Source organism: Dryas octopetala, chromosome 9 (genome assembly GCF_963921425.1).
Source record: "Dryas octopetala chromosome 9, drDryOcto1.1, whole genome shotgun sequence".
In the NCBI taxonomy this organism is placed as follows: domain Eukaryota; kingdom Viridiplantae; phylum Streptophyta; class Magnoliopsida; order Rosales; family Rosaceae; genus Dryas; species Dryas octopetala.
Window position 1 is genome coordinate 14,163,649 of NC_141374.1, and position 26,527 is coordinate 14,190,175.

The window sequence follows — 26,527 nt, forward strand, 5'->3', positions numbered from 1 at the left end:
TTTCGATTTCGACACCCCCAAAAAATCGAAATTTTCGGCAAAATTTCGCCGAAAACTTCGAAATTTAACACCTTGTCTTAAATTTGCTTCCTCGCTTTCCTTTATGTCAAGAAAAGGTTTCATGAATCAATCAAATTATGTTAGAAAACATCCTTTGATATTTCTTTTTACAAAATTTATCAAACCCAAAGATTCATTACATTTACAAAAAAACCATAAAAACACAACACACACAAACTCCCTCTTTTCTTTTTGCAAATTGAAACTTCTCTTCAGTAGCCACTAGTCATATATGTATGACACGGCAAATTTACTTGCAAACTCAATCACTATGTATGGACATAATTAACCAAACCAATGTATCAGAAAACTTCAGGCAGAGGCCTGCCTTCTAGAAATGACTTAAAAAGCCTGAGTGACCTCTCAGGCTGTGAGAAAGGAGCTTCATGAGAAGCACCTCGGATGGTGGCAAATGAAAGTATGTTGCCATAAACTTGAGTCCACCCACCAACCTGGACAGTACAAGAAGCAAGAAATCATATAAAACACGACTTCGAAAAGATAAAGATATGAATGTGGTTTTCATAATTATAAGCATTGCAATGTACCTGCTTTCCCTGGAACCAAACTCTATAAGGGACAGTGGTGTTCAGTCCCAACCTTCTTGCCAATTTATAGACCAAGGTTCGGCTTCCGGTTAATGGAATTACAGAATCCTGATCTCCACTGAATTGAGAAATTTTATGAGTTACTTTTATAGCAGTTAGAAGTATCTATCATTCATCAATTTAATGAAGATCATGAAAGAGCAGTAAACACTGAATCATATAAAGTTAGTTACCTGTAAACCCACACTGGAATTCCAGCCTTGACAAGTGATCCAACTAGTGAGATGGTAGGTATTTCTAGGTTGAGCACTTGGTAGTCCAAAATGCTGTTATCAATATATGCAGTTAAAAGCATAAAACTTGGGTTAGTGACTGAAGGAATTGTAATCTTTATAGAATTCCCAGAAATCAGTTTTCAATGGTTATTGTTCTAAATAAGTTGATTTATAGGTGTTTAATCTAAAGTAAAAGGATTATGAATTATCAAATTACTTGCTGCAAACATCCCATCTGCGAACTCCAACAAGCCTAGCATGGAGAGCCTTCTGCACATCTTTCCGGTTCAAGTAATTCACAATTTTGTCTTCAACACATACATCTATTCTCTCAGTCATTTTCTGCCACATAATATGAAAAGTATAGATATGTAATAACAAAAAAAGCACAACAATAGTTGAAAAGGGAGAGAAGGCTTACATGGGGGCTTATAACTTTTGATTGTGAGAGCACAGATGAAATGCAGACATCAAGGGTAACATCATACTTGTCCACAAATTTACTGGTTTCTCTGCTGACTTGGTTCATAACCAATGAACAAGAAGACGAAACTGTGTCTCTATAATACTCACTCACATAGCGCGAATAGTTGCACACAGAAGTGAACATTTTGTATGTTGAATCCGATATTAGTCCATGAGACCAGAAGTACTCAGCCCTTGAGTTGAAGTCAGTGGCAAATTCTAGAACAGGATTTCCCAGCTGCAGTGAGAGAATCCATGTATTAGTTGATAAGCAATATCATGCCAAACTTCATATCAAGTTTTTTTTTTTTTTTTCCACCAAATTGAAAATTCAGTGAAGTTCTACTCACTGCAATTCCTTTTAGATTGAACAGCTTCTCCTTAACCATGAGCTTTGCAAGTTGAGGGATGTAGTGGCCTGGTATCAATAAGCAGCAGCATAGTAATTAATAATAAGAAAAAGGGTAAAACAGGAAATTCAAAAGCAACTTTCAACTTATATATGGAGTTACCTGCATAACTTTCCCCTGTTAGAAACAAATCCCTGTGCTTGTATTGTGGGAACTTGTTGAACCAGCGTTGCAGGAATACAAGATTGTCCCTGGCTTAAGAAGTCAAAAGTAGACACAGCATTCAAATATTCCGTAAGTTCTAAATTCAAAATTTAGGAACAGATTAAAAAAAAATAGAGGAAAAAAGTGCTTATTAACACTATTACACTAGACTGTTAAGAGCTTTGAACCCTTCATGGGAAGTACTAAGGAAAAGTTAGTGATATTTCAGTTGAAATACTGTTTTTGATGTCACTTTTTGAAAAGCCTAAGAAGTAAGAACTAAGAAGCTTTACTGTATAAAAGTCCACTCAATTTTCAAAAGGAGAAAAGCAGAAAGAAAGAAGCAAAAGGATGAAAATGTATTGGAATTGATGGAAAATATAAGCATACCCGTTGCCTCATCATCCACTGCCACATAGGAGGAGCTGTGTGTAGAAAAAGAGAACCCCACTCCAACTGGTGTCTCTAAATACAACATATTTGCCTCTGCAATATCAAAATGAAATTGAAGAAAAATATTAATTGCCAAATTATGCACAAAAGAAAATACACTATTCTTTTTGAAACAGTACCTCTGTTCCAGCTGCACTCATTTCTAACCAGGACCTCACCATCTGGTCTAAAGGGTCCATTTTCAGAGAATGCCCCTACTCCCAGAGAAGAACAACCAGGCCCTACAGGAAACATAAATTTAACACATCAAAGACCCTTCAAGGAACACCCACAAAGGGCCACATTTTGAATTCAAAGGATGTTCTGTTTCTTTCCAACTTTTTTCATGCATAGTCCCAAAACTAATTTACATTTGAAGCAAGGGGAGTTATATACAGACCTCCATTCAACCAGAGGACCAAAGGCTTAGAAGCTGGATTTGTTTCTGCTTCAACAAAGTAGTAAAATAGAGCTTTATGCTTCTTGTCATCCACAGAAACATAACCAGAAAAATGTTGAAAGTCCACATGGGGTTGTCCAGGAAGACTAACTATCTTGTGATCAGAATGAGAAGAGGACTCAACCTCCATGGAAATAAACAGCTGAAGCACAAGTGCAGCCATTGCCATGGTCTTCCATGTTTGAGAATACATGGTTTGGAAGTGGGGAGATGAGAGAATGAGAGAGAGCCCTGTTTAAGTGTGGAGGGCATATAAGGGTGGGAGCACTATATAAACGTCATGGACTTTGTTTTTTATTATCATTGCAGTTGTGGCTTTTTGCTTGCAGGCCTGAAAACGGTGATGAAAGAGATGTGTGAGAAACACAATGACTAGAGTGTGAGCCTGGTCTGTGCCTATTTGGGCTGAGTCAGCACATAAGATTGGACTTTTGAAATTGAAATGAGCAAAGATGGAATCTGGGTTGCTTTATAATAAGAGCTCTGAATTAATTCTCAGAAATTTCAGTTTTGTTGTTTCTGTGAATTCTTCCTTTTCAACCAAGTCACAAAATAGTGCATGATCCGTTGAAAGTGGCTTTCCAAGATTACTTTCTATCTCAGATAATGTGTGAAAATGGCTATAACATATATATTTGTATGTATGTCATATATTTTAAATAATGTTCCAGGAAAGTGTAGCTCACTTCTGTATATTCCTGATATAAATACAAGGATATATGTCAGATGCATCATGAGGGGTAGGAGAGCTTTTCAGGTCCTTTTTGGTTTTTCAAAAAATGGCTTGCTTGATTGATTAACCTTTTCATTATCTACAAGTACAATCTCATATCTAGTTTTCTAAGTTTGAGAAGATCGGAAAATTGATAGATATAGTGTACTGTTTACCGTAGAAATTTATTGGGAAGTCTTGTATACTGTTGTAGAAAATTTCTTGGAAAATCACTAAATGCATGATCCCTCTTTTGTTTCCCAATTCAAACAAACATTAGCACTCACTCAAACCCATTTACCAAACAGTCATCCAATATGCAAGCTTTAGATTATCAAATCATAAATATTGGTTTGACTGACAAATCTTTTTTATTAATTGACAGAAGGAATATTATGATCTGCAATCAAGCTTTATCTGATGGATATAACATGCCCCTTTACAAAAATAATAATAATCCTAAAGTTTGAGTACTCTCCAATCCTTTGATGGTATGTTGAACATTTTCTTTATGTGTTTATCTGGGAATGAATTTGTTCTCTTTGACCTTTTTGTTAAAAAGGGTTCTCTCTTAGAATAATGATGTATGATGCATCCACCTTCTATGTTGTCATTTTCTTTTCATATACAAACATATATATAAAATATAATTCACACAAGGCAGATCCACAGACACCACATGTTCCCCATCATAGCTTCAAAACACCCAGTGATTGCTTCTAATGGGACCTGCCCTCTTCTCTCACTCACTCACTTGTGAAAAAACTACACTAAACCTGGCAGTGCGTGCCATTTTTTCAGAACTCACTTTGCAAGTCATCCAATGACCACCAAGTAAAATGGTCATAGCCTCAAGTCACGGACTTTCTTATATAGCTTGACAACTACTTCACACTTTCACCTTTACAATTTTTTAGTCCATAAACGTCACGCTTGGTGGGCAACTCGAATTCACCAAGAACTTGCAAAGTACGATAATGCGAAATCTCATACAACCACCCATTTTAATAAGTCGCTTACAATTTTGGTTCTTGTTTTGAAAAGTTAATAATGTTGACTTTTTTGAAGTATAAAATGACCATGCTAAACCAAAGAGTCAAGAAAGTTGAATTAGAGTTTGGTCGAATGTATATATTGACATCGAGTGTAATCCAGTCCAAAAATAATTCAAAGAGTTATGATTTTTAATTTTCCAAAAGAAAGTCAAAATTATAAACACGTCATCAAAAAAGTCATTATAAAGTTTCTCTAAGAATCACAATTATGTCGATTCTTTCTTATTTCAGTTTCAAGTAAGTAGACATGTTATTAGACTGATCAAATGTTAATATCTTAAATTTAAACATCGTCTCCCAAATTTACATGAAAAAAATAAAACATTAATACATGAGTTATTCGCGAGGAGACCGGCTACAGTATGCACACCGCATCGTCAAAAACACATCTGCATCATCATGTGTCTGAATGTTAGCATTTCCGATATGCAATAATGCAACAAGTTTGTTTTGCAAGATCAATTTTATTAATCATGAGTCATTACATTTGATGTCAAAGGAGATTCCACGGTTTGACTGGGCCAGATTTGGAACAGACAAATCAAAGTCATATCCCATGCTTAGTTTTTGGCAGCTCCTCCCTCACCTTGCAAAGAGCCAACTACCAAGAAATGGACCCAACTAAGATGAATGGGGTTGATCTTCCTCATCATTACTTGCACCCTTGTCACTGATTTTAAGGACATCTACTCCAAAAAATTTAATTAAATTTCTGGCCTCTAATAAACTAATTTCCAAGGTTACTATAGTCTTATATTAACTATATAAGCATGTTATTAATTATTTTTTGATATGAAAAAAACAAAAAAGTGGTTGGGAGCATCACAGTTGGAAAATGTGTCAAAGTAGGGAAAGCCAGAAGATTATGTATGCTTGCCATGAAAGCAAAGCTTCACCTTTTTCTCTCTTTGTTCTTTTTTTTTTTTTTTTTTTTTTTTTTTTTTTTTTTTTATAAATCTTATCCCCCTTTTGATGAAATTTTTAATATACATAGTGGAGAAAAGCTCATTAACTTTTTTGTATTAAAAGCTTTTTTTTTTTGGTTTATTTTTTAAAAAATGGTTTCCTTCTTTAAGGCTATGTAGTAAGTAACTAATAAGCGCCACATATCACTATTTCCGGTCCATAAAGCAGGTTGGCTTGAAGTTGAAGAGATGCTTATGACTTGCTTCTTCTCTTTGTCTACTATGAACTATCCACTAAGATCCTCAATTTAAGGGCTATAAAGTAGGTTGGCTTGAATAGTTGCTTATGTTGATTTCTGCTTGGAGATTGCCTTCCTTTTGTTTTTCGGCCCAAGGAGATTGCCTTCCTTTAACTTGTAATTTTTGTCTTAATTTGAGTAATTAGTACATTGTTTAGACACTAAGTGACAATGCCTGATCTTTAAGTGGGTAGAAATTGTCAAATAATAAAAAGCAACATATGTTTATGTTTCACTATGTGCCACAAAAGGCCTCCACCAAGGGATTCTTTAATTCATTTTAGTTTTAAAGAGATAATCACAATTTAGATTGGATGTAGTATTTTATACATATAGGTGCATATAGAATTTCCGAAATTTATGTCATAGATTATGAGCCCACTAATGATACAAGGGCCCATATTTTGGTACTCCAGATCATTTCGGAATGTTGGGCCGCATGATTTATTAGTAAGAGAATGGGAAAAGTATGTGTCCAGCACAGTACATATGAAGATGGTTGGCAGAAAGATATGAAACAGCAAATTTGATTACATTAAAACAATGGAATTAAAATCCGCACTACAGTCCCAACTCAGCAGAGTGATTCTAGTTCTTAATATATATATATATATATATATATATATATATATGAGACAACTCACACCTGGGGGTGAGAGAGAGAGAGAGAGAGAGAGAGAGAGAGAGAGAGAGAGAGAGAGAGAGATTCTAGCAGTTTGTACTAAAATTTTATGTAAAAAGAAGAATAAATAATAAAAAATAAAAAAGAATTGATATAAGCAACAATCTGAAGGCAGCGTCCATCAAGAAAAGGTGTCCAAATCTGGTGCAGATTTAGACTTGGCAACCAAGGTGAAGGTGGGCTGATCGATTTCCTTACGCGATGCTTCCCAAACTTGCTGTTCTATCCCCAGCTTCCTCAACTCCAATAAACCACGCTCCACTGCCACAAGTTACCATTTGTAAGTTGATTCATTATAAACAACATTTAATAAACGAGTACTACTCCACTCATCAAAATTATCAATCAAATTTTGTTCACTAAATGAGGTGTCAGTGTTTCAATTATGTTGTTCACCGATATATTTGATGACTATCTATTTTTCTTTCTCCTTTTGTTCTTGATCAAGGTCATGGCATCATTTTACTGATTCAATTCCTAGGTCATTTACACTCTCCCTTACTATTGAATGATAAGCTTACCACAAGTGTAGTATGTGCATGCATAATGGCTGCATTGATAGCCTAACATTAATAAGAAGAATGTGCCAACATGATAGCCCTGTGGCCAAACTGGCCTTGTCAGTGCCAATGTTGATAATGATGAAGCTTACCATCCACAGCATCATGTGAAGTTTTTGCCTGTGCACTACGGCTTATCCAAAAATCAAGTCTCTCTTCTGCAATATCCTCTTCCACACCATGTACTTTGGCTCTTCTCCAAAAGTAAGTCAGCCAAGCCTGCACATTGTATATAAATTTTTTTAATAAGAATCATAGACATCATAACAAAACGAGAGAGGATAACCACTTTGTATATTCAAGGAGGTAAAGCAACTGACCTCTTTGAAAAGAATATCTTCAACTTCTTCTTCGCTAAGTTCTGCAGGAAAAAGAACGGAATAGTGCTAAGATTACCACTTTAAATCCATATATAAACTTGCTGTGTAAACAATGCTACAATAACTGTGATTCTATTGCATGAATTAACTTGAAGCACAATTTTCATAGTTTTTTAACTGCTTTGAGTAAAGATTTACCCTTAAAACAAAAATCAGTTGCATGGTCCTAAACATCCACCCAATCACGATGTGGGCTTTTTATCATACTTGGGTAGGGGGAGGGTGAAGAATATAAGAAGTAGCATGATATGATAAACCATTCTCGCATGCAATTATATGGTGTAACAAGCAAACTATTCCCAGTTTTCAAATATTCCAAACACTCAATGTCACCTTTCCCAGTCAACCACATGCATTCGCCTAACTCAAGCTATACAAATTGTAAGTTACAAGAAAAGTCATCCTGAGAGGTGGATGTTTTAAAAATAATATTACAATTATTTTCCCATATGATTATGATTGTGTGTGCTGAAACTACTTAATCTAAGCATGTCTAAGAGATCAAAATATAGTTTATGACAGATCAAAAAATCTCTCTTACCAAATGCCTCCATAAACTTAGGGTCACCAGGTGCTTTGGAATCTGAATTCAAACAAGAAGAAAGGTAAGCATTGTTATGAAATTCTTTCTCCAATCCTTAACAAACACCTGCAGAACTTAAGATAACCAACATGAAAGAGTTTGATAGTAAGAACAAAATGTTGTGCACACAGCATATGGGCCATATAAGCATTTATGAATGAAAATATCATAATAGATTACCAAAACACCATAATCAGATTGAAGACCTATTATTACAATGTCCAGGGAGCACTATATTGTCTTATAATGTAGAACAGGAAAAGAAAGAGGTGTGTACATCATATGAATAAGAAGATCAACTCAGTAAAGCCATTTTCTCCATATAATCAAGCCATCATATGAAGGAAAGATATAGTTCAATATAAATTTTCATATAAAAAATAGACACAACCAAACAGGTTAAAGATGGAGATTAAGTAAAAGCATAAAATCATGCAATCAAGTTGTTTGTTGGCACAGAAAGAACGAGAACAAAAAGAACTCGAGAACAACATGAGACAATAAAGAAAAATACCTGAAATGAACTGTCGAACAGAACTCGGACGTCTATGTTGGGCCAATGCGAGCATCACAGCATCCTCAACCTTAACAAGAACAGTAGATACTAAGAAATTAGAAGTCAAAACAGAAAATAAATAAATTAGAATTTCATATATTTTATCCTTTAAAAAAATTGAAACATCTAAAGGCAACTAATTCTATGTCAAAGCAATTTCAAAATCGATGTTATTTTGGAGTGACCTGTAATGTGTTTCGTATACCTGCATTTAGCTAAATATTGCTCGATAGAAGAAAACTATTTGTTAAAAAACATAGATTACATAGAGGCAAAGAAGGGAAAGATGGAAAAGGGTAGAAGGTTTAGGAGGGAGAATGAAAGGTCACCTCTTATTTTGTATGAAAAAATGGAAAGAGAAAAAGGAAGGGAGGGATAAATAAACCTCCTGGCTCACAAATTTGAATCATCCACTTCTGGATGGATTGGAGGGAAGATAAAGGGGAAGAAAAAAAAAAAAAGGCACCATTTTGTTTTCGCACAAACCAATTAAAAATATGCACAGAACAGTAAAACAAGCTCTCTAGGATCACTCCCTCCCCTACTTTTTTTTTTTCACTCTACCAAACAGATCAAGAAATGATGGGTCCCAGTCCCAGTCCCTCTCCCTCCCCTCCCACTTTTCCTTTCCTTCCAATTTTCCATCACACCTACTGAATATAGTAAGTTAAAAAATAGAAATAGGAACAGACCTTTAGATAAGCTAGATCCTTCAAATCCCTTTCCACCGAAAGCTTACTCTCAATATCTCCTTCCCCATTGAGTTCGCTTAAATCCCGAACTAGCTTACTTCTATCTGGATCATAACCGCCTGCTAGACGTCATACAATAAAAAAGCTTAACTGAGTGCAAGCAATGAAAAATAAAATCTAATTAAAGACATAAAAACATAATTTTCTTCGAAAGATCAATGACTAAAATGACCTCTATCCCAAGATTCCTCCTTAGCCTTTTGTCCAGCAGAAATGACGACTTCAAATGGAAGAGGAGCTAAAGATGACCAATGCTCATGCTTCGACACTGCTATATCTGCACATATGCCTAGAGAGCACAAAAGCAAACAGCATATAAACCTACACGTTATTAACACTAAAATGAAGCATTCCATCATCTTCAAATGTTACAATATGGAAATTAACAAATGCCCATTAAAGAGAAAAGTGGACTCGTCAAGCAGACATCAGATTTAAATAAGCAATACATATCCTCTTTCAAAAAGGAGAAGATGGTAGAAAATAGAATACCATGCTGCAATGCTAAACCCCAATAACGAGCAAGCCAACATCTCATCAAAACAACTTCCTCCTAAAGGATAAAGGCAGTGACAAACTTAAGAGCGTGAGCAGCTAAACATAAATCCCAATTGAGTATCAGAAGACAAACCATCTCTTCTTGAGTTAAAATCCTTCTCTGTGCCTTTGATCGAAGAGCCTTTGCTTCAGATTCTGCTTCTCGGAGCTGTTCGACTGCTGTCACAGCACCGTCTTTTAAGTTCTGATTACAACAAAATAAGCAACCCATGAAGCTATCACATAAACCAGAAACACTTTATTAAAATAAAAAAAAGTTTACCTCAAGTTCTGAACGAAGGGTTGCAATTTCCTCATCTTTCCCATCCTTGTTTTGTTTTGCAGCGAGTAGAGCAGCCTGTAACAATCAGTATTTTGCAGTCTAAGAATAGCCACTGAAGAGTTCACTGTAATATAAAATGTTTCAGATAATAATATTATCACTTGTCCATGTCACATCCATGCCACATCTAATTCACTCTCCCAACTTACCTCTCTTTGACGCAAAGCTGCTTCCTTCCTACAAATGAATCATAGAAATAATCAGTACCAGAATATAAAGGCAGAAGTGAACATATGCAAAACAACTCAACTTTACCTGCTCAATAATTTGGCTTCCAGGGATACACCTTCTCCCAGGGCAGCAACCTGTGAATGAAGAATGAATCATGAACATGGCTAAATAAGCACCAGTGCCTTCTTTATGGTAAATCCATACTAATATTGTCAGAACTATAAAGGAATATATAAGGAATGGTGAAAAGAAACATGTAATTTCTAAACTTCAATTATAGTGAATTTTTCACTAGAAAATTATGGGGAAAAAATTAGCAACCAGAACTACATTAATAGCTACCTGAAGTTTCTATTATAATAAATGTACAATGACTAACTAATTCAGGTTACCTAATTCACAAGCTAAGCAAATAGATAAATAAGAATAAAAGGATTGACCTGTTTCTCAAACTCCTTAGCTCTGGCCTCTGCTTGTTCACGTCTTTCTTCTACAATTCGGAGCTGTACAGCATGCATTGGTATAAATTTCACAAATAGAATATTTATATAAATGGGAAAATGCTAGGTGTACCACATTTTAGTACCATCTTGTGTACCACCTCTCTAATAAAAGTGAGACCCACCAATACAAATATGTCCCACCTCTATTAGAGAGATGGTACACTAGATGGTATAAAGAGATGGTCTCCCTAGCATTTTCCATATGTATATGGCTATATGGGTGTGTGTGCGCGTGTGTATATTATTTTCACTTATATTGTGTATTAGGATGCGGAAAAGTGTACCTTCTCAAGTATAATCTCATTATCTTCTCGTAGCATATCAAGCTGCAATTATGGTACGTGTTAGTTTCAAAACTATTGCTCCATAAAAATACACTTATGATTTCACAAAATGCCAATCTTAAAATTGGAGTAAACAAAAAAGTGCATCCTTGAATACATTTCAAGGTTATCTGCATCTGTTATGAAGACATAAATTGATGACTGCAAATGACGTACTTCATCACGAAGCGCAGAAGCTTCACGCTCATCTCCTGGGGCTTTTGAGTTGAACTGTCCAATATCTTGTGTAAACCTGCATGAATAACATATTATATATATAGTTACACATGCGTCATAAAACTATATCATCAACTAGCTGCAAGAATGCATGCAAAATCAAGATATCTACTTACCTTTTATCTCTGTTTCTATTAGGAGGATCAATTGGAGGTATAGCTACCGTAGTTCTAAGTGAGTGTTTGCTGGGTGGCACTACTGTTCCTGAACGAACAGACATCGAGGGTCTTCCTGCGGATGTGGAACGAACCGAAGTAGTATGCTCTACAAAGTTCCGACCTAACTAATTAAAATACAAAATCCCAATTAGCCATAACATCACCACATTAGAATTTGAGTATATATATAGCACAAAATATATGTGTATATATAAATAAAAGTTCAAATGGACTCAAATTTAACTAAAGCTCTATACAATTATGGTCGTACTTAATCTCATTCACTCTCATCCATTAAAAAACGAATTCAAAACAGTAGCCACTGTTCAGATCTCAAAAGTCAAAACAACACCAAAATTGGACAATAACTCTAAAAGCAAACTCCGTTTCCGCGTAATTCGTCGCATAACACCAAAACCAAGCTCCATCAGATTCAAAAACGGCATCGTATTTAACATAGGTTCTGAAATTACCGCAGGAGACGGAGATCTATTAGGCCGAGTCACCGATATCGCAGGAAGAGCAGCACTTGCACTGTTGTTGGTGCTACCATTGCTGGAGAAAGAAGAACGTGCATGAGGTGACGGGCCAGCAAATCGGAAATCCAAGTCATCGTCCTCCTCCTCGTCATCGGGGGTGGCCTGCGAAGCCATGACCTGAGCCAGCCGTTGGGCCGCGGCTTTGGCCGCGACGTTTTGGTTTCGCTTGATGGTGGAGAATCCGGTAGCCGACGGTTGAAGCCGAGAGTGTGGATGCGCCGGCGACATCGCCGGAGAAGAGCCTGCGCTACTCGAACCTCCGCTCCACTGCCGCGCGTACTGTGGACTCGCCGGTCTCCTCCGATCCATCTATATGTTTGTGTCTATATATATATATGATGTGTATGTGTGTGTGTTACTGTGAAATGAAGCGAAGATTTTCTCGAAGCTAGATTTTCTCGAGAAAATCGAAGGAAAATCAGAGGAGGTGGACTGAGCGAGACAAGCGGGAGAGAGGGGTGGGGAGGTTCTCCTTGTGTTTGGGAGTTGAAATGAGATGTTAAGACCAAAACGGCGGCGTTTTGGGGATTGATTGACGTTGATGCACGTTTCGCGGGAGAGGATGAGTAGAAGCGGGGAACGCTGTCTAAGGCAACGTGTCACGTGTGGTGACGTATTAATTGAGTAGGCATGGGACCGAAACTTTGGTGGCGGCCGGCCCAAATGTCTCGGTTTTATTTTAAGGGCCTTAATTTCGTCAGCGGTTTCGGACACGTGGACTTTTGGCTGCGAGGCAAAGACAAATATAGGGACGATGTCGATGGTCAAAACGTCGACGTTTGAGTTGGTAGAGAGATTTTCTGGGCAACGAAACTTGCAATTTGTGTCTTTGTGATACAGCTGAAGTGAAAGCTTTCCTGGTAATGAGTTTTAAAAATTTGAGAAATTATTATGTATCATTTTATGTATTATAGTATTAGTCGATGTTATTAATAATATATTCTACAAAATTATATCTCTTATTATTATATTCTTATAGTTATATCCTATTAGCACTCCCACCAACATACCTACATATGGTGCATGACAGAGATAAAGGGTATTACATGCAATTGAGAACTCATCAATCAAATTTAAAATTTTTAAAATTTAAATTATAATAATCAATTTAGATTTTATCATCTTCAAAAACAAACATATGAGATAAAGTAAAACTATACAAGAAATTTATAGTCGTTTATACTTAAGATTAACAAAGCTTAAATCATTTGAATTTATTTTGGATTAATCATTTTAGGTGCAAACACAAAATATATCATCAACCATCTTTAGAAGTCGATCTAAATATGAGATAGAGTAAGAGGGATGTCTTCATCAAAAGAGAAGGAAATTGATAGTCAACCATGATAATGCTTGTGCAAAACATAGTTTCTATTGTTTCAACCTTAATTTTGACCAAAATTGAGGAAATAATATCAAAAGTTCCAATTAATCCACACGCAACAAGGACAAATTAGATAGAATACCCTCTTGGACTTTCTGTTGTTGATTTTATATACTTATATCTTTTGAGTTTAAGACTTAAACCTTATGTTAATAATATAATTAAATAAAAATCGAAATAATTAATTTTAGACATAAGCACAATATCAACACTCAAATCATTAACAAAAAATACGAACTCAACAATATAAAAGAAAAAACAAAGCAACTTCACAAAATCAAATTAACTAGCTCATTAATCGGTCCGGAACTTGCAAATTAACCAACCTCACCAAAACAAATAAGAAAGTTACACTTTAACCCTCATTGAAGCAACTTAATTAATCTCAATTTCTAAGCTTCTGCTTTCTTATCAATGAGTTTCTCTATCAAATCAGCTGCTTCTTGAACAGTGGTTATGTTCTGAGAGCTATCCTCTTCCACGCTAATGTCAAACTCTTCCTCCAAACCCATCACTATCTCCACCTGTGTCACAGCCATAATGGTAACTTCTCATTCAAAGCTTTAATTATCAAAACCACTTATATATGACAATTATGTAAATTAATTAATTAACCATGCATGCAAAATTGCATACAGATATATAATTTGATATTTGGATAAGAAAACCAGGCATATACGTACAGTGTCAAGAGAGTCAGCACCAAGTGTTGAGAACTTGGATTCAGGGGTGACCTCAGACTCTGGAGGCAAAGCCAGTTGCTTCCTCACAATCTCGACAACCTTTTGCACTGTTTCGGGTTTGGCCTGCCCATTTATACAAGTGGGTTCAATATAACTTGTTGCACATATACATAAATAAATTACTGGGAGATGTTTTCTTGTCAAATAATCTGAAAATTCTTAATGATCGAATATGTGGTTCATATTCACAAAATCTTGCAACACAAGTCTCTCTGACAAAGTGCAGCAATGCAGCCAATGGTTTTGAAGAACTTACAGTGCAACAGATGTGGAATCCAGAGGTCCTCAAAGAAGGGAAGCTACTCTTTGCCCATCCATTAGAAACCAACTTTAAACTTGAATTTGCCCTTGTCACCTGCATGCATATATACAAGCATCAAAAGCACATTTTTGCTCATATATTTTCAGAAAATTAATTTAAATTATTAGTGTGAAGAACCCAGCTAGACAATTTCATAGATTGTTGGGTATCAGTTGCTCAATGAGTCAAGAAATTCAAAATCTAGGGAGATAATGACAATGGATAATGGCATTCAACCCATCAATAAGCCAACCCCAAACAACACAAACTTGGTGTAGCTAGCTAGGAGAACTGAGATTAGTAGAAATAAAAGTGAAATGAGCTAAATAGTAGTACCTGGCTAGTCTTGCTTGGCTGGTTTTGCAGGGATTGGAACCTGCTGAGACAAGTAGTAGCTGAAGCAGAAGCCATTGAAGTTCAAAAAACAAAGCACACAAGCAACTGATAACTCAAAGAGAGAGAGAGAGATATGGAACAGAGAGGCAAGTTCCCCAATTGGAACAGAGCCCTATCTACTTACTTACGTGGCAGAGATTCCACATTGTTATGGTGGGTCCTCCTCAAAATCAGATGATGCAAGTTGCTACATACGACAAACAAAGAACCAGATCAGCTAGCACCAAATCCAACGCTCATTGGTTGAACTAAACACAACATTGTGAATGGAAAAATGACATGTCGTATCTCATGGAATGTTTCTAGAGAGGTTGGACTTGGAGCTGAAGAAGATTCTTCCTTCTTTGAACACATGGGAATTAAATTACGTCCCTGCTTACCTTAGTTTTTGAGTCTTTGACAAGGTTTTGATTCAAAACTGACTTTAGATGAACAGTCAACGCCGTAAATCAATGGCATACTCATACATAGATCTAATTCCAAGCTCAATATAACGAGCTAGCTCGCTAAACGCAGAACAACCCACCAATTTCCTGTCGTTTCACAGAGAGAGACGATGGCCGATCCGTCCCACTCTCTCGTCCCCAGCTTCCTCTACTCTCCTTCTTCTTCTTCAGTTTCGTCGTTGAAAGGACCCCAGATGAGTCATGATGCATCATCACCGTCCATTTCATCATCATGGTCCAAGAGGATGGTGATTCAGTCGCCTAAGGAGAAGCTGGAGATGTACTCGCCGGCGTTCTACGCCGCATGTGGGTTCGGAGGGATGTTGGCCACTGGACCCACCCACATGGCCGTCACTCCCTTCGATCTTGTCAAGTGTAACATGCAGGTAAATATGAGCTAATTTTACCCATTTTTGTTGGGATTTTGAATGAATGATTCTTGTGAGCTAGTTACTTGTTGTCTAAGAAATTGAAGTTCATGAATCCGCTATTTACAGTATTTCATTTATTCAAATATGGGTCGAACTTATTATTTATGTTGATGATAATTTAGATTGACCCGGCAAAGTACAAGAGCATAACCTCCGGATTTGGAATTCTGCTCAAGGAGCAAGGAGTGAGAGGTTTGTTTAAGGGTTGGGCGCCAACATTGCTTGGTTACAGTGTTCAGGGTGCCGGAAAGTACGGACTCTATGAGTTCTTCAAGAAGTACTACTCGGACATTGCAGGGCCCGAGTATGCAGCCAAGTACAAGACCTTGATCTACCTCGCAGGTTCTGCCTCTGCTGAAGTGTTTGCTGATGTGGCTCTCTGTCCCATGGAGGCTGTCAAAGTTCGTGTGCAGACTCAGCCTGGGTTTGCCCGAGGTTTGGCTGATGGGCTCCCAAAGTTAGTCAAATCCGAAGGTGTTCTTGGGTATGAAATCAGTCTTACTCAAAACCCTTTTGGTTGGAATGTAAGAAATTTTGATTTGATGACATAAGAACTTTTTTTTGAGAATAATGATATAAGTTAAATTGTGTTCCAGGTTGTACAAAGGGATTGTTCCTCTTTGGGGACGTCAGATTCCTTGTAAGTTCAAACATTTTGACTCATTTATCACATATCTCGTATGTTATGTTGCCAGACTTTGCGATGAGAGTCAAGCTAATCAATCCAACAATATGACATGTCAAACTGTCCACAATTAACATGTTTTTGTGCTATTGATGCATAATCTTTCTCATTGTCATTTGGGGTGTTTGTGCAGATACAATGATGAAATTTGCATCTTTCGAGACTATTATTGAGCTGATGTACAAGCATGTCATCCCAACACCTAAAGACCAGTGCAGCAAACCATTGCAGCTGGGGGTGAGCTTTGCTAGTGGATATGTGGCTGGTATATTCTGTACTCTTGTTTCTCACCCTGCCGACAACCTGGTGTCATTCCTCAACAATGCCAAAGGAGCCACTGTTGGTGATGTGAGTCTTTTATATCTGCAATGCATGAAGACCATAACATTTTTCTTTCTCTACTTTGTGCCCAGTTTTCCATTTTTCATTGTAATTGTTGTGTTTTGCAGGCTGTGAAGAATCTAGGACTGTGGGGTCTTTTCACCCGAGGCCTTCCTCTTCGTATTGTCATGATCGGAACCCTCACCGGAAGCCAATGGGGTATCTATGATGCATTTAAAGTCTTCGTTGGCCTGTAAGTTTCCCAGGTTTCTTCTTTGTTCTATCATAAGTCCTCTGTTTTTAGCCAATTGATGACTTAATGTGACAATGTGACATGGTGATTAATTACTTTTTCCAGGCCAACTACTGGTGGTCCTGCACCTGCAACCGCTGAGCTTGCCAAGGCTTGAATCCAAAGCTGATGGTTGGCAACCCTAAATCTTTTGGCTCTAGCAATTCACAAAAGGAATTCTTTCTTGAAATGATGAATTGTTGATTTAATTTAGGGTGTTGATCCCTGCATGTCAGGGCCGCATTCCATACAGTACAAATTTTGTGTATTCTTATTTGAAGGATGATTTTTGGGGACGTTCCCCATTGAGTAATAAGTAACATAACAATAAAATATTCAATTCGAACTCCTTGTGCCTTGAATTACGTTAATGGGTATGTTCAGGTCTTCAATAACTGTCATTGCTATCATTCGTAGGGAAGAAATTCTTGCACACAACCATTGTATACAATCTCACAGAACTGGTCAAATGAAAGCATGGTTATATACAACAGTTGTATGCTAGATTTTTTCTCTGTGCAGTGCTAGAGATTATAACGAGTATTTGACAATATTCTACATATTTGTTCCTTGGACTGAACCCCATGTCAAACATACAAAGCAACCCTGTTATTATATCAGCAAGAGCCTTTCCAATGGCTTCGCACTTGTAGTTGTAGATAATCATGCACCTGTGTAGGTGAGGTGAAAGAAAAACAAGAATTTCCCCATGTACTATTATAATTTTATTTTTCAATTATTCTCACAAGCAAGTACTCATAAGTGATCACGATTTACACTACAAGGATATATGGTATCAAACACAGTTCTTGCAAAAACATGTCTAACTTCTGGCAGCTCTCCGACAGCTAATGAACAATAATTGATCTTGCTGCCTCGCTTTGCCTTCTCAGCACCTACCATTGTGCAGCTAAAAATCCTTTTGACCCTCAAAGACAATCCCCACGGGATAAATACCTGCAATTTGAGATCTAATAAATAAGGAATACCCCTTACAGTATCTCAATAAATTAAGATGAATGCAAAGACAACACACACAAAGGGGGGGGGGGGGGGGGGGGGAAGAAAAACCTTGTCAGCGGTGTTCTGCCATGCATATATTACCGTATTAGCATGCAACTTCATTAGAGTAGGAAAAGAGAAATAACAGGGAAAAATGGAAGCGCTCACCAGATCAGAATATGGTGCTTGCGGGTACCCTGCCATCGCCTCAGAGACAATTTGCTCATCAGTCATATCATGGAGCGCACGCTTGAGAGATTCTGCAAGATCCATAACCTCACCAGTCAATGCTCGAGAGTCCAAATTCTGGGTTTCTAATAATTCATGAAAGCTAACATCATGCGGTTTAGTGATTCTCCTGGCTATCTTTACTGCTTCTAACAGATCTCCACCATTGTGAACTGCAAGGCTAAATGCAGCGACTACCAATGGATCCCGAGGTTGTTCAGACAGTGCTTTGTGGAATGCTAAGATCGCAACCCTGAAATTGTAAGCCAGTGATGAGTCTCACTTGGTCCAACTTGTAATGAGCTTGTAAGCATTTCCTAGCATCTCCAATATACATATTGAACTAGTTTTCAAGGGTCACAATGGAAAAGTACAATGTTAATAAAACACCCATTATAGGAAGGAGCATACAGATTACCAAAAAATCTGAAAGGAGTAAAAGAACTCAAGGATATTAATTGGAGTACAATGTGAAAGGAGTACAATGTTAATAAAATCTGAAAGGAGTACAATGTTAATAAAACACCCATATAAGATAAGCAAGTTGCTTAAGGATATTAATTGGCAACAAGGTGAAAAAGAACTCAAAGGAGTAAAAGAAATATTTGAAATGTATCATCTTCATACAAGTACTATGCTGAACTCAACCCAGCAACCTCGGAAATACCATGCTATAACATGAAACTCCAAGCAAAGCTGACACCATGCAACTATTTTCAAATTTTTTCTTTTCCGTAGCCTGTTATTAATGTCATACGGATAACAAAAAAGAATTCTGTTTTTATAAAGATCTTACCATAAGCTACTGTGGCATGGCCTGTCAGGTGCAAGAAGTTTATCCAAGTTAGAAAAAAGAGACTGCAAGTGGAAAACCAGAGAATTAACAAATCATGCCCTTTTTAGGTAAAAGCCTCTTAAAACTTTAATCAAGTAATGAATAAACACGTGACAAGTAATTGAATGATTATGTGATGATAATTACCAAAAGCATGTTAGACCTTTTGTCACGTCTTCGAAAACCTTGGCGAACAAAATATGCTGCCTGCAATATGAAACAGTATTAAATTTTGTAGTACTGTGTTGTCAAGTATTATTCAAATATCAAATCCATACCTGGATAGGTAGAAGTAGTTCTAGAAGTCCAAATTTCCATAATAACCTCAAAGAAGCTTCAGCAGAACCATACGCTAGCATGTAATTCATTTCCATGAGGAGCCTTCCCTAAAGCATGAAGTAATGAATCAGTAATCCAGGAACTCAAGAATATTAAATGCAAGGAAAATATTAAGGTCGAAGAGCTCTTAGACTACCTTATCAAGCCTAAGAATTGAGCAAGATTGAGTTTTAACAGAATGAGCTGTTTCCTTTGAAATACGAAATCCTAAACGGGCAGCAATTCTTATTGCACGTAGAATGCGAGCTGCACAGTAGGAATCTGATGTTAGTACCTCCATAAGCATGAGAAAGAGTTCATCATGTGTGCAACAGTGGAAGAGTGGGTATACATTGCTTAAGAATAAGGCAATATCCATGCACAGACAAAACAAATCAAAATGCAGACACGAACTCACCGCAATCCTCTTGAAAAGAAGTATTTGCAGGTATCACGGTTTGGACCTAGGCCCACAGAAGATGATGTGAGGACAATATTTTCCAGCTAGTCTAAAGTAATTTATAAACCACAACTGCTAAGAATACAAGCACACTTTAGCCTTTCTAATATCTTCCATGCCTCCCATGTAGTCATATACTATCCTTGCATAAGGATCAAACATCAACCTGCAAAAAAAAAAAAAAAAGGAAGATTATAACAACTAAAAAGAAAGAAGGTTAAGTGCCAAACTTTCAAGTAACAAGGGTTTTATAAACAACCCGTTGATTGTAAAGTCACGATGCAAACAATTCTTCCAACGAATATAATCCTTGTCATCACAGTGAATAGGTTTCCCCAAATCACTTCTTGAGTTCCTACCGAACCTTTGTCCGGAGATGCTAAAACTTGAAACCTAATGAGTACAAAAATCAACATTACATTAGAACAATGTGTACATAAAGCTCCAGTGTGTAACTAAAATAAGTAACATTTAAAAATGGGAGTGTTTTGACGTTGGTTTAATGGTCCAAGATTGATTACTTGTTTTAATTACTTATTAATACCTTAGTCTCTCTATATGTATAAGTATAAGGAAGCTTGCTAGAATTTGAGTTTACTATGATAGCACTCCTGATGCACAACTAACTAGACAAATAGCTCATTATTAGTTGAAACAATAGTTTAGAATTAACAATAAAGCAACAAACCTCCACAACCGTATCACCAATGTGCACATGACATATAGGAAACCGCTTGCCAACTATTTCACACCAAGAAAATGTTCTCGTCACCTGAAAATACCATTTGCAGATACTACAAGCTAGAAACAACTTATGACATCAACACCAACCTAGATAACACTAAATTAAAAATGCAGAGCAAAACCTCCTTCAATTCAGCTGAAGTTATAATGTCAAAGTCCTTCGGTGTGCGCTTCAAAACAAGATCCCTTACACATCCTCCTACAAGGTATACCTCATATCCTACAATAGAATACAAAATAACAACAGTTTTTATACAATTAAGAATGTGAAAGAACAGAGAACTTGTACCAATGAGAACAAGGTAACAAAAACAATACAAACCAAGTTCAGTTAAACACCAAACTAATGCGTACCCTTTCGCTTTAGACCATTAAGAACCTTTCGGATCGGCTTGTCAATCATTGAGGTACTAATCCCAAGCTCTTTGGAATTCAGCCTCTTCCATGCCGGCGCCTTACCATCTTCTTCATTCCAAAAAAGTTAAAAATTAAAATTAAAAAAACCATTTAAAAGTTCCTAAATACAAACCCAAATCACAGGCACGAAGATTAAAATCGAACAGTCAAAACTTGCTTTTTCCAAGGGTCGATTTATTGGTTTTATTGTCCTTAAATAGACCCTCTCGCTTATCAAGCGCCTCAATGGCCGCGACTAAGTTCAATTGCACCTGAAATGGATTGGAACAAATGGGTTCATACAAAGCTCACAAGACACGCGTAGATGTACAGGCACAGGCATGAGTGAAATTACCTTGCCAATGCATTGAAATGGAGGAGAACGGAGGTAGAAGTGGGGTCGGCACGCAAGTCCGAAGCTTGAAATCACCATTGCCGAGCTTGATTCATTCACTGTGAGGGTTTTAAGTGCAGAGCTTAAACCCAATTTTAGGGTTTTAAAAAACAGGGCAGAAGTCATTGGAAATGATTGAGCCACACCGCCGCGTTGGATTAGCTGGGCCAATGGGCCATGAAAGCACACAGAATCTAGTATTGGGCTCAATCTTAAGTTCAGCTCATGCAAGCCCAATTCTTACAGAATGATACGTAAGGCAAAATAAAAAAAAATAAAAAAAAAAACTTAAACTTTGATCCTTATATCAATTCAGAATATGACACACCAACTTTACTTTCGATGTCAATATGCCACTTTCGTCAACTCAGTTTGCAAATTTCATCCAAAATTAATCACATATCACACATGTGATCACCTTTTCAGGGATAAACTCATCATTCTATTTGTAATACAAGAATATAGAAGTCAAACTACTTCACGTAGGTGATCATTTTTTGGACGAAAAATGTAATTGGACTAACGAAGGGGCACATTGACTTCAAAATTAGAGTTCATGGGGCATATTGATACAACTCATTATTTGCATCGTGAATTAATACAGGGATCAAAATTTAAGTCTTTTTTGAAAACTTTTCCATATCCTTAATGCATAAAATGATGAAATTTTAAATGATGTGATTTATACTTTCAAAATTCGTCAATTTTTTTGTTTGGCTAATCTATTAAACATAATGAAATTCAAATATGAAATTTTATAATTTTATTTTTCGACGCATTAATTATAAATGAATGATGATAGTGGTCGCAGCAACAAGGATGATGGTAGTGACGGTGATGGCCCACAGGAGGTGGGAGAAATGGTGGGGGCGAGAATTTGGGTGGCGACGGTGGTGGTGGTAGGAATGGTGGTAGTGGCAGTAGAGGACATCATGGTGGTAGTGGTGAGGTGGTGATATTGTGATTAATTAGCAAGATGATGGGTGGTTAGGACTTCTTTTTCTTCTGTACAAATTTTATATTTTATTAAAATTTTGAAACGACACCAAATTAGGTGGAATTCAAAGTTGGGATTCATAGCCCTCAAATTTCAAGTTTTTTCCACATTAAATTTATAAAATTATGTCTAAATACTGTATTTTGTCTAAATTTCAAGTTTTTTCTTCACCATCCAAATACACCATAAAAATACTCTATAAAACTTAAAAATAATAATAAAAAAGTATGGAGAAGTGGAGGTAGCCACCCATGGCAGACTTGCTACTTTGCATCTCCTTTCTACCACATCACCAACGCCACATCCCTCGAAACATGGGTGTTGTGAGTAATTAGGTGCAGTAATTAAATTTTTCGGTGCATATAGAAGTACCATACATTAACCCAGTAGGCCCAATCTACATTTTTTATTCAAGCCCAAACAAGTTTTATGTCCTATGGGAGAAAATTTGTGTGTAACGGGAGTATACTCTTTAGTCTTACAAAATCACCTCGTATGTTATTCATGCAACTACTTATTGCATCATCAATGAAGGTAGCAAATATATAGGTCAAAAGTGTCTTTTACTAACCCATGTGGTACTTTGATATGAAAATTTGCTACCTCAAAAATTTGTCACTCCAATGGATAAGACATATAGTTAGAGAAAATATTATTAGGAATGGGCACGGTACGAGACGATTCGTTATGGATCACTTACCGATCCCAAAACCGAAATAGGTAGTCGGGACAGTTCGTTATTGCCATTATTAAGATTTGCATTTGAATCAAACCAAAACCGTCGAGATCAATTTGATTCGATACTAGTTTTGGGATGGCATCAAAAATAAAAATTCATATCAAATGTGGATTTTCAAATCAAAATTCAATTGAGTCAGTTTACAATATAGTTTTTATAACAATTTTTATGAGTTATAAACTAATGGAAAACAAATAAAAAGAAGATAAACAGAAAGGAAAGCAATCAGACTAATCAGTAAATCACCACTGACTTCATCTTTTTTATTCTCCTTCGTGGGTGAGAATCGGGGCAGAGGAAAGGCATGGTTGAACTCATCGTGACATGGGGAAGAGAACCCAGGTGGCCCGGCATCTCAACTCGGCCGAAAACGTTGATCGTCCCCGCTACTACACAATCGGGTTCGGGGATGGGTGTCAGTTTTGGTTAAGTTTTTGGAAAATCAAAGGCTATGGGGAGAGATAGGAGGAAGTGAGGGAGAGAATAGTGGTGTTCCCATCATCATCAGCCGCCGGACAAGGAGGTTCTCGATGGAGATAATGGTTAGCGATAGAGAAGAGAGTGTGTCTCGGGGAGAGAGAAAGAAAAATGAGGGAAAAGAAAGAAAAAAAAGCGGCGCTGGGAATGGGTGGGATTAGGGTATGTGTGTGTAATTAGTTATGGTCAAGTCTTTACTAGAAGTATAGACTTGCCCAAACAGCCAACCATAGGTCGACACGTAATAAAAATTACATAAAATTAATTCTTTTTAGTTCGGTACAGGATTAATTGGGAATGAAATGTAGGAACCGATACCCTCTCATTGAGCCCAGGTTCGATCCATTTTCATAGTGAAAATATAAAAAATAAAAAAAAATGACGAAACTGGTTTGGGTTCAATTTTCTAGATTTAATGCCTAGCCCTAAATATTATTTTATTGATTTGGTAAAAACTACTTTATTAGAATTGATGAAATAATAAAGATGTTGTGTTTTTTTTTTTATTGAATGAATAGTTATTGGGCCACAATTGCTCTAATTTGATACTGGGTCAAATATATCATGATTTTTCTTTAGATTAAATTTGACTATGAGTTTGCCTCATCTGTTGGAAACCTAAAATCTGACATGGCACTACAAATAAAGTTTGCCCCATCATCTGCCCCATCCATTTGTGATGCTCTTATTGTGGGTGTAGGATTGATTTTTGCTCACCTTTACTTTTTGTGGTGAGCAAAAATGAACTCAAAGGAGTATACCCCTGTTATACACACAAGTTTTTCTCATTGCACAAATGTCTTGAAAAGAAGAAAATAAAAGGATTGTCTAGCCCAAAAGGCCCATATGGTTACTGGCAGTAACATTGACTTCATTTATAGGATCTTATGGTCCATTCTAAGTAAACATCAATGTGGAAGCCCAAATGTGAGTTTTAATTTGCTCTAAGAATATATCTGATGTCAGTAAACCATCATAAAATATAAAATAATTGATGATGAAACCCATTGATGTACCATTAGTTAATTTTGATAGAAAGAAAGTTGGATTAATAATTGATAGATGGGGAAAAGAATAAGTAAAAACATGATTGGAAACAAAAAAAAAAAAAAAAGCCAAATTAAGTGGAGGAAATTAAAAATAGGCCAGGCATAAAAGTGGTGATGTTACAGAGATTAAGGCAAGTGCCCCAAAATTAAAATTAATACAGTGATGTTACATGTTTCTTTGCCACTATACGGCTGCATGCATATATGCATTGCTTGCATTGGAACTTAATGGTAATGGTGTCCAGTTCAGATATATCTTTGATTGAATTTTTTAGATCTTTTTGCTTTATTTGAGTTTGTCAAGAGGCCACAGTCCAATCCTTTTCACGCGTGGCCAACAGTACCTGCATATCGATCACTTCATGCAATTTGAGCTCACACCTGAAAGTGAAAGTGATTTCACCACCAAAGAAACCTCGTCCAAGTGACCATTTTTATCAATTTGTATGCATTTGCAGGCAATTTCGCCCAAGAAAACAAACCCCCCCTTCAACTTGCATATTGTTGAATGCAACAAAATTTTCATTCTCGGTTGTCTAATTTCATACTTGATCGTTTATTTTAACCCAATACATATAAGAAAATGTTCTATTTCCAAACTTGACAATTTAATTTGGACCATTAATCAATTAAGTGAAACAGTTCAAATATCATTGTGTGATGCATAATTATCAAGAGGTCTTTCAATAACTATCAAAACTGTCCAACTAATCCAATCAAATCATGCTGCAGAACTTTATGAGAAATATCAAACCTGTCCAAGACTCCAAAAGGAAATTAATTAAGACTAGACTCGATGGATGCTTATATGATTAACTAGGATCCGTTTTGAGATACGGGATATGCACCAGAGATTGCTAAATCTGATATCGCGTATTTATTTTATATAAATATACAAATAAGTCTCACCTCTATAAAAGCGTAACTGATTCAATCAATCAATCCATTTCGTTGTCATCCTTAAAAGTGAATTATTATATATGTTGGCAAATACCTACAAGGCAATATTGGGCCCGCTAGCTGCCTCCAATAGAAGTGCAAATGCTGCTTGCAACTAACAAAAATTTTCTTTTGCGTTTTGCATGTTGTAGTAAGCTGCCAATTAAGGTATAAGAAAGTCGTGACTGTTTTTCACGAGGGTAAGAATTGCCCAATTTTTCATAGGATGACAAGAATTGAATTACATAATGCAGTACGTGAAAAACATGCAAATTAAGTAACTATACATATGAGTCCTGGACAATTAAAATGTTGAAAGCAGATATATGGCTACAGCCTACAGCTATATATATATATATATATATATATATATATATATAGCAACAAGCTAAGATGCATGAATATGTCAATGAATATATATGTACAATCTATGTGGTGCATGCATGTATATGGCCTTTTTAGTTTATGACAATTCTGAGATCTGCAGCCAGTTTTATCTTGGTATATATGTACATAAGGGTCGGCACCACCACGTACCTAAAATGTACATGAGTTGATCGAGTAGTACTCCTTGTCTAGTACACGTACTGTAAATTAACCAAATTTCATGCCTTAATTATTATCTCCTGTCTTTCAATACTTGTACTCTTTCACGTTTTACATGCATGTTGCCGTAAGTTGTCAATTAAGGTAATATAAGAAAGTCGTGACTGTTAGTCATAAGTGAAAGAATTTCCCATTTTATATAGGATGACAAGAAGCACATATTGAGATCATATCCGAAAAATTAAGCCATGATGAGTGTGCATTTTGCATCAGTTTATGATACTAATTTCTTAATCCAAAGTGTTAGAACTCGAT

General features: G+C 36.5%; 5 protein-coding genes across 11 annotated transcripts; 1 reads left to right on the forward strand and 4 right to left on the reverse strand.

Moving 5' to 3' along the window:
- Positions 1-276: 276 nt before the first annotated feature.
- LOC147274471 (serine carboxypeptidase-like 45) lies at positions 277-12,726 on the reverse strand. Of its 3 annotated transcripts, XM_086256019.1 has the most exons (11): positions 12,714-12,726; positions 2,735-2,974; positions 2,475-2,576; positions 2,293-2,388; positions 1,861-1,953; positions 1,699-1,766; positions 1,305-1,586; positions 1,101-1,225; positions 842-934; positions 609-726; positions 277-512 (listed from the first exon to the last, which is right to left on the reverse strand). In XM_086256019.1, the coding sequence occupies exons 2-11, from the start codon at positions 2,961-2,963 to the stop codon at positions 363-365; spliced, it is 1,356 nt and encodes a 451-aa protein (XP_086112145.1). In that variant the 5' UTR covers positions 2,964-2,974; positions 12,714-12,726; the 3' UTR covers positions 277-362. The 3 variants fall into 3 exon arrangements, with proteins under 3 accessions (XP_086112145.1, XP_086112143.1, XP_086112144.1); XM_086256017.1 differs by lacking the exon at positions 12,714-12,726 and having other exon boundaries at positions 2,735-2,987; XM_086256018.1 differs by lacking the exon at positions 12,714-12,726 and having other exon boundaries at positions 842-967; positions 2,735-2,963.
- On the reverse strand, positions 6,416-12,631 carry LOC147274472 (coiled-coil protein). 2 transcript variants are annotated; one of them, XM_086256015.1, is made up of 17 exons: positions 12,024-12,631; positions 11,509-11,675; positions 11,333-11,408; positions 11,117-11,158; positions 10,770-10,832; positions 10,414-10,463; positions 10,308-10,335; positions 10,099-10,173; positions 9,910-10,020; positions 9,771-9,831; positions 9,451-9,567; positions 9,219-9,340; positions 8,485-8,554; positions 7,929-7,970; positions 7,328-7,368; positions 7,100-7,226; positions 6,416-6,708 (listed from the first exon to the last, which is right to left on the reverse strand). In XM_086256015.1, exons 1-17 carry the CDS (start codon positions 12,396-12,398, stop codon positions 6,569-6,571), a joined length of 1,707 nt encoding a protein of 568 aa, XP_086112141.1. In that variant the 5' UTR covers positions 12,399-12,631; the 3' UTR covers positions 6,416-6,568. The 2 variants fall into 2 exon arrangements, with proteins under 2 accessions (XP_086112141.1, XP_086112142.1); XM_086256016.1 differs by having other exon boundaries at positions 6,418-6,708; positions 9,219-9,337; positions 12,024-12,626.
- A 1,015-nt stretch (positions 12,727-13,741) lies between the features above and the next one.
- LOC147274473 (acyl carrier protein 1, chloroplastic-like) lies at positions 13,742-15,012 on the reverse strand. The gene is made up of 4 exons (XM_086228538.1): positions 14,854-15,012; positions 14,473-14,571; positions 14,157-14,279; positions 13,742-13,997 (listed from the first exon to the last, which is right to left on the reverse strand). The coding sequence occupies exons 1-4, from the start codon at positions 14,926-14,928 to the stop codon at positions 13,866-13,868; spliced, it is 429 nt and encodes a 142-aa protein (XP_086084664.1). The 5' UTR covers positions 14,929-15,012; the 3' UTR covers positions 13,742-13,865.
- A 286-nt stretch (positions 15,013-15,298) lies between these two features.
- On the forward strand, positions 15,299-17,437 carry LOC147274474 (mitochondrial phosphate carrier protein 3, mitochondrial-like). Its single transcript, XM_086228537.1, has 6 exons — positions 15,299-15,745; positions 15,913-16,274; positions 16,387-16,430; positions 16,609-16,823; positions 16,925-17,049; positions 17,155-17,437. The coding sequence occupies exons 1-6, from the start codon at positions 15,470-15,472 to the stop codon at positions 17,204-17,206; spliced, it is 1,074 nt and encodes a 357-aa protein (XP_086084663.1). The 5' UTR covers positions 15,299-15,469; the 3' UTR covers positions 17,207-17,437.
- Positions 17,438-17,773: 336 nt separating this feature from the next.
- Positions 17,774-21,584, reverse strand: LOC147274475 (uncharacterized). Of its 4 annotated transcripts, none has more exons than XM_086228534.1 (14): positions 21,427-21,584; positions 21,250-21,343; positions 21,030-21,137; positions 20,798-20,895; positions 20,620-20,703; positions 20,191-20,324; positions 20,025-20,097; positions 19,890-19,935; positions 19,629-19,738; positions 19,432-19,539; positions 19,301-19,360; positions 19,115-19,176; positions 18,259-18,571; positions 17,774-18,045 (listed from the first exon to the last, which is right to left on the reverse strand). In XM_086228534.1, the coding sequence occupies exons 1-14, from the start codon at positions 21,502-21,504 to the stop codon at positions 17,845-17,847; spliced, it is 1,569 nt and encodes a 522-aa protein (XP_086084660.1). In that variant the 5' UTR covers positions 21,505-21,584; the 3' UTR covers positions 17,774-17,844. The 4 variants fall into 4 exon arrangements, with proteins under 4 accessions (XP_086084660.1, XP_086084659.1, XP_086084661.1 ...); XM_086228533.1 differs by having other exon boundaries at positions 21,030-21,140; XM_086228535.1 differs by lacking the exon at positions 21,250-21,343 and having other exon boundaries at positions 21,030-21,140.
- Between the last annotated feature and the right edge of the window lie 4,943 nt (positions 21,585-26,527).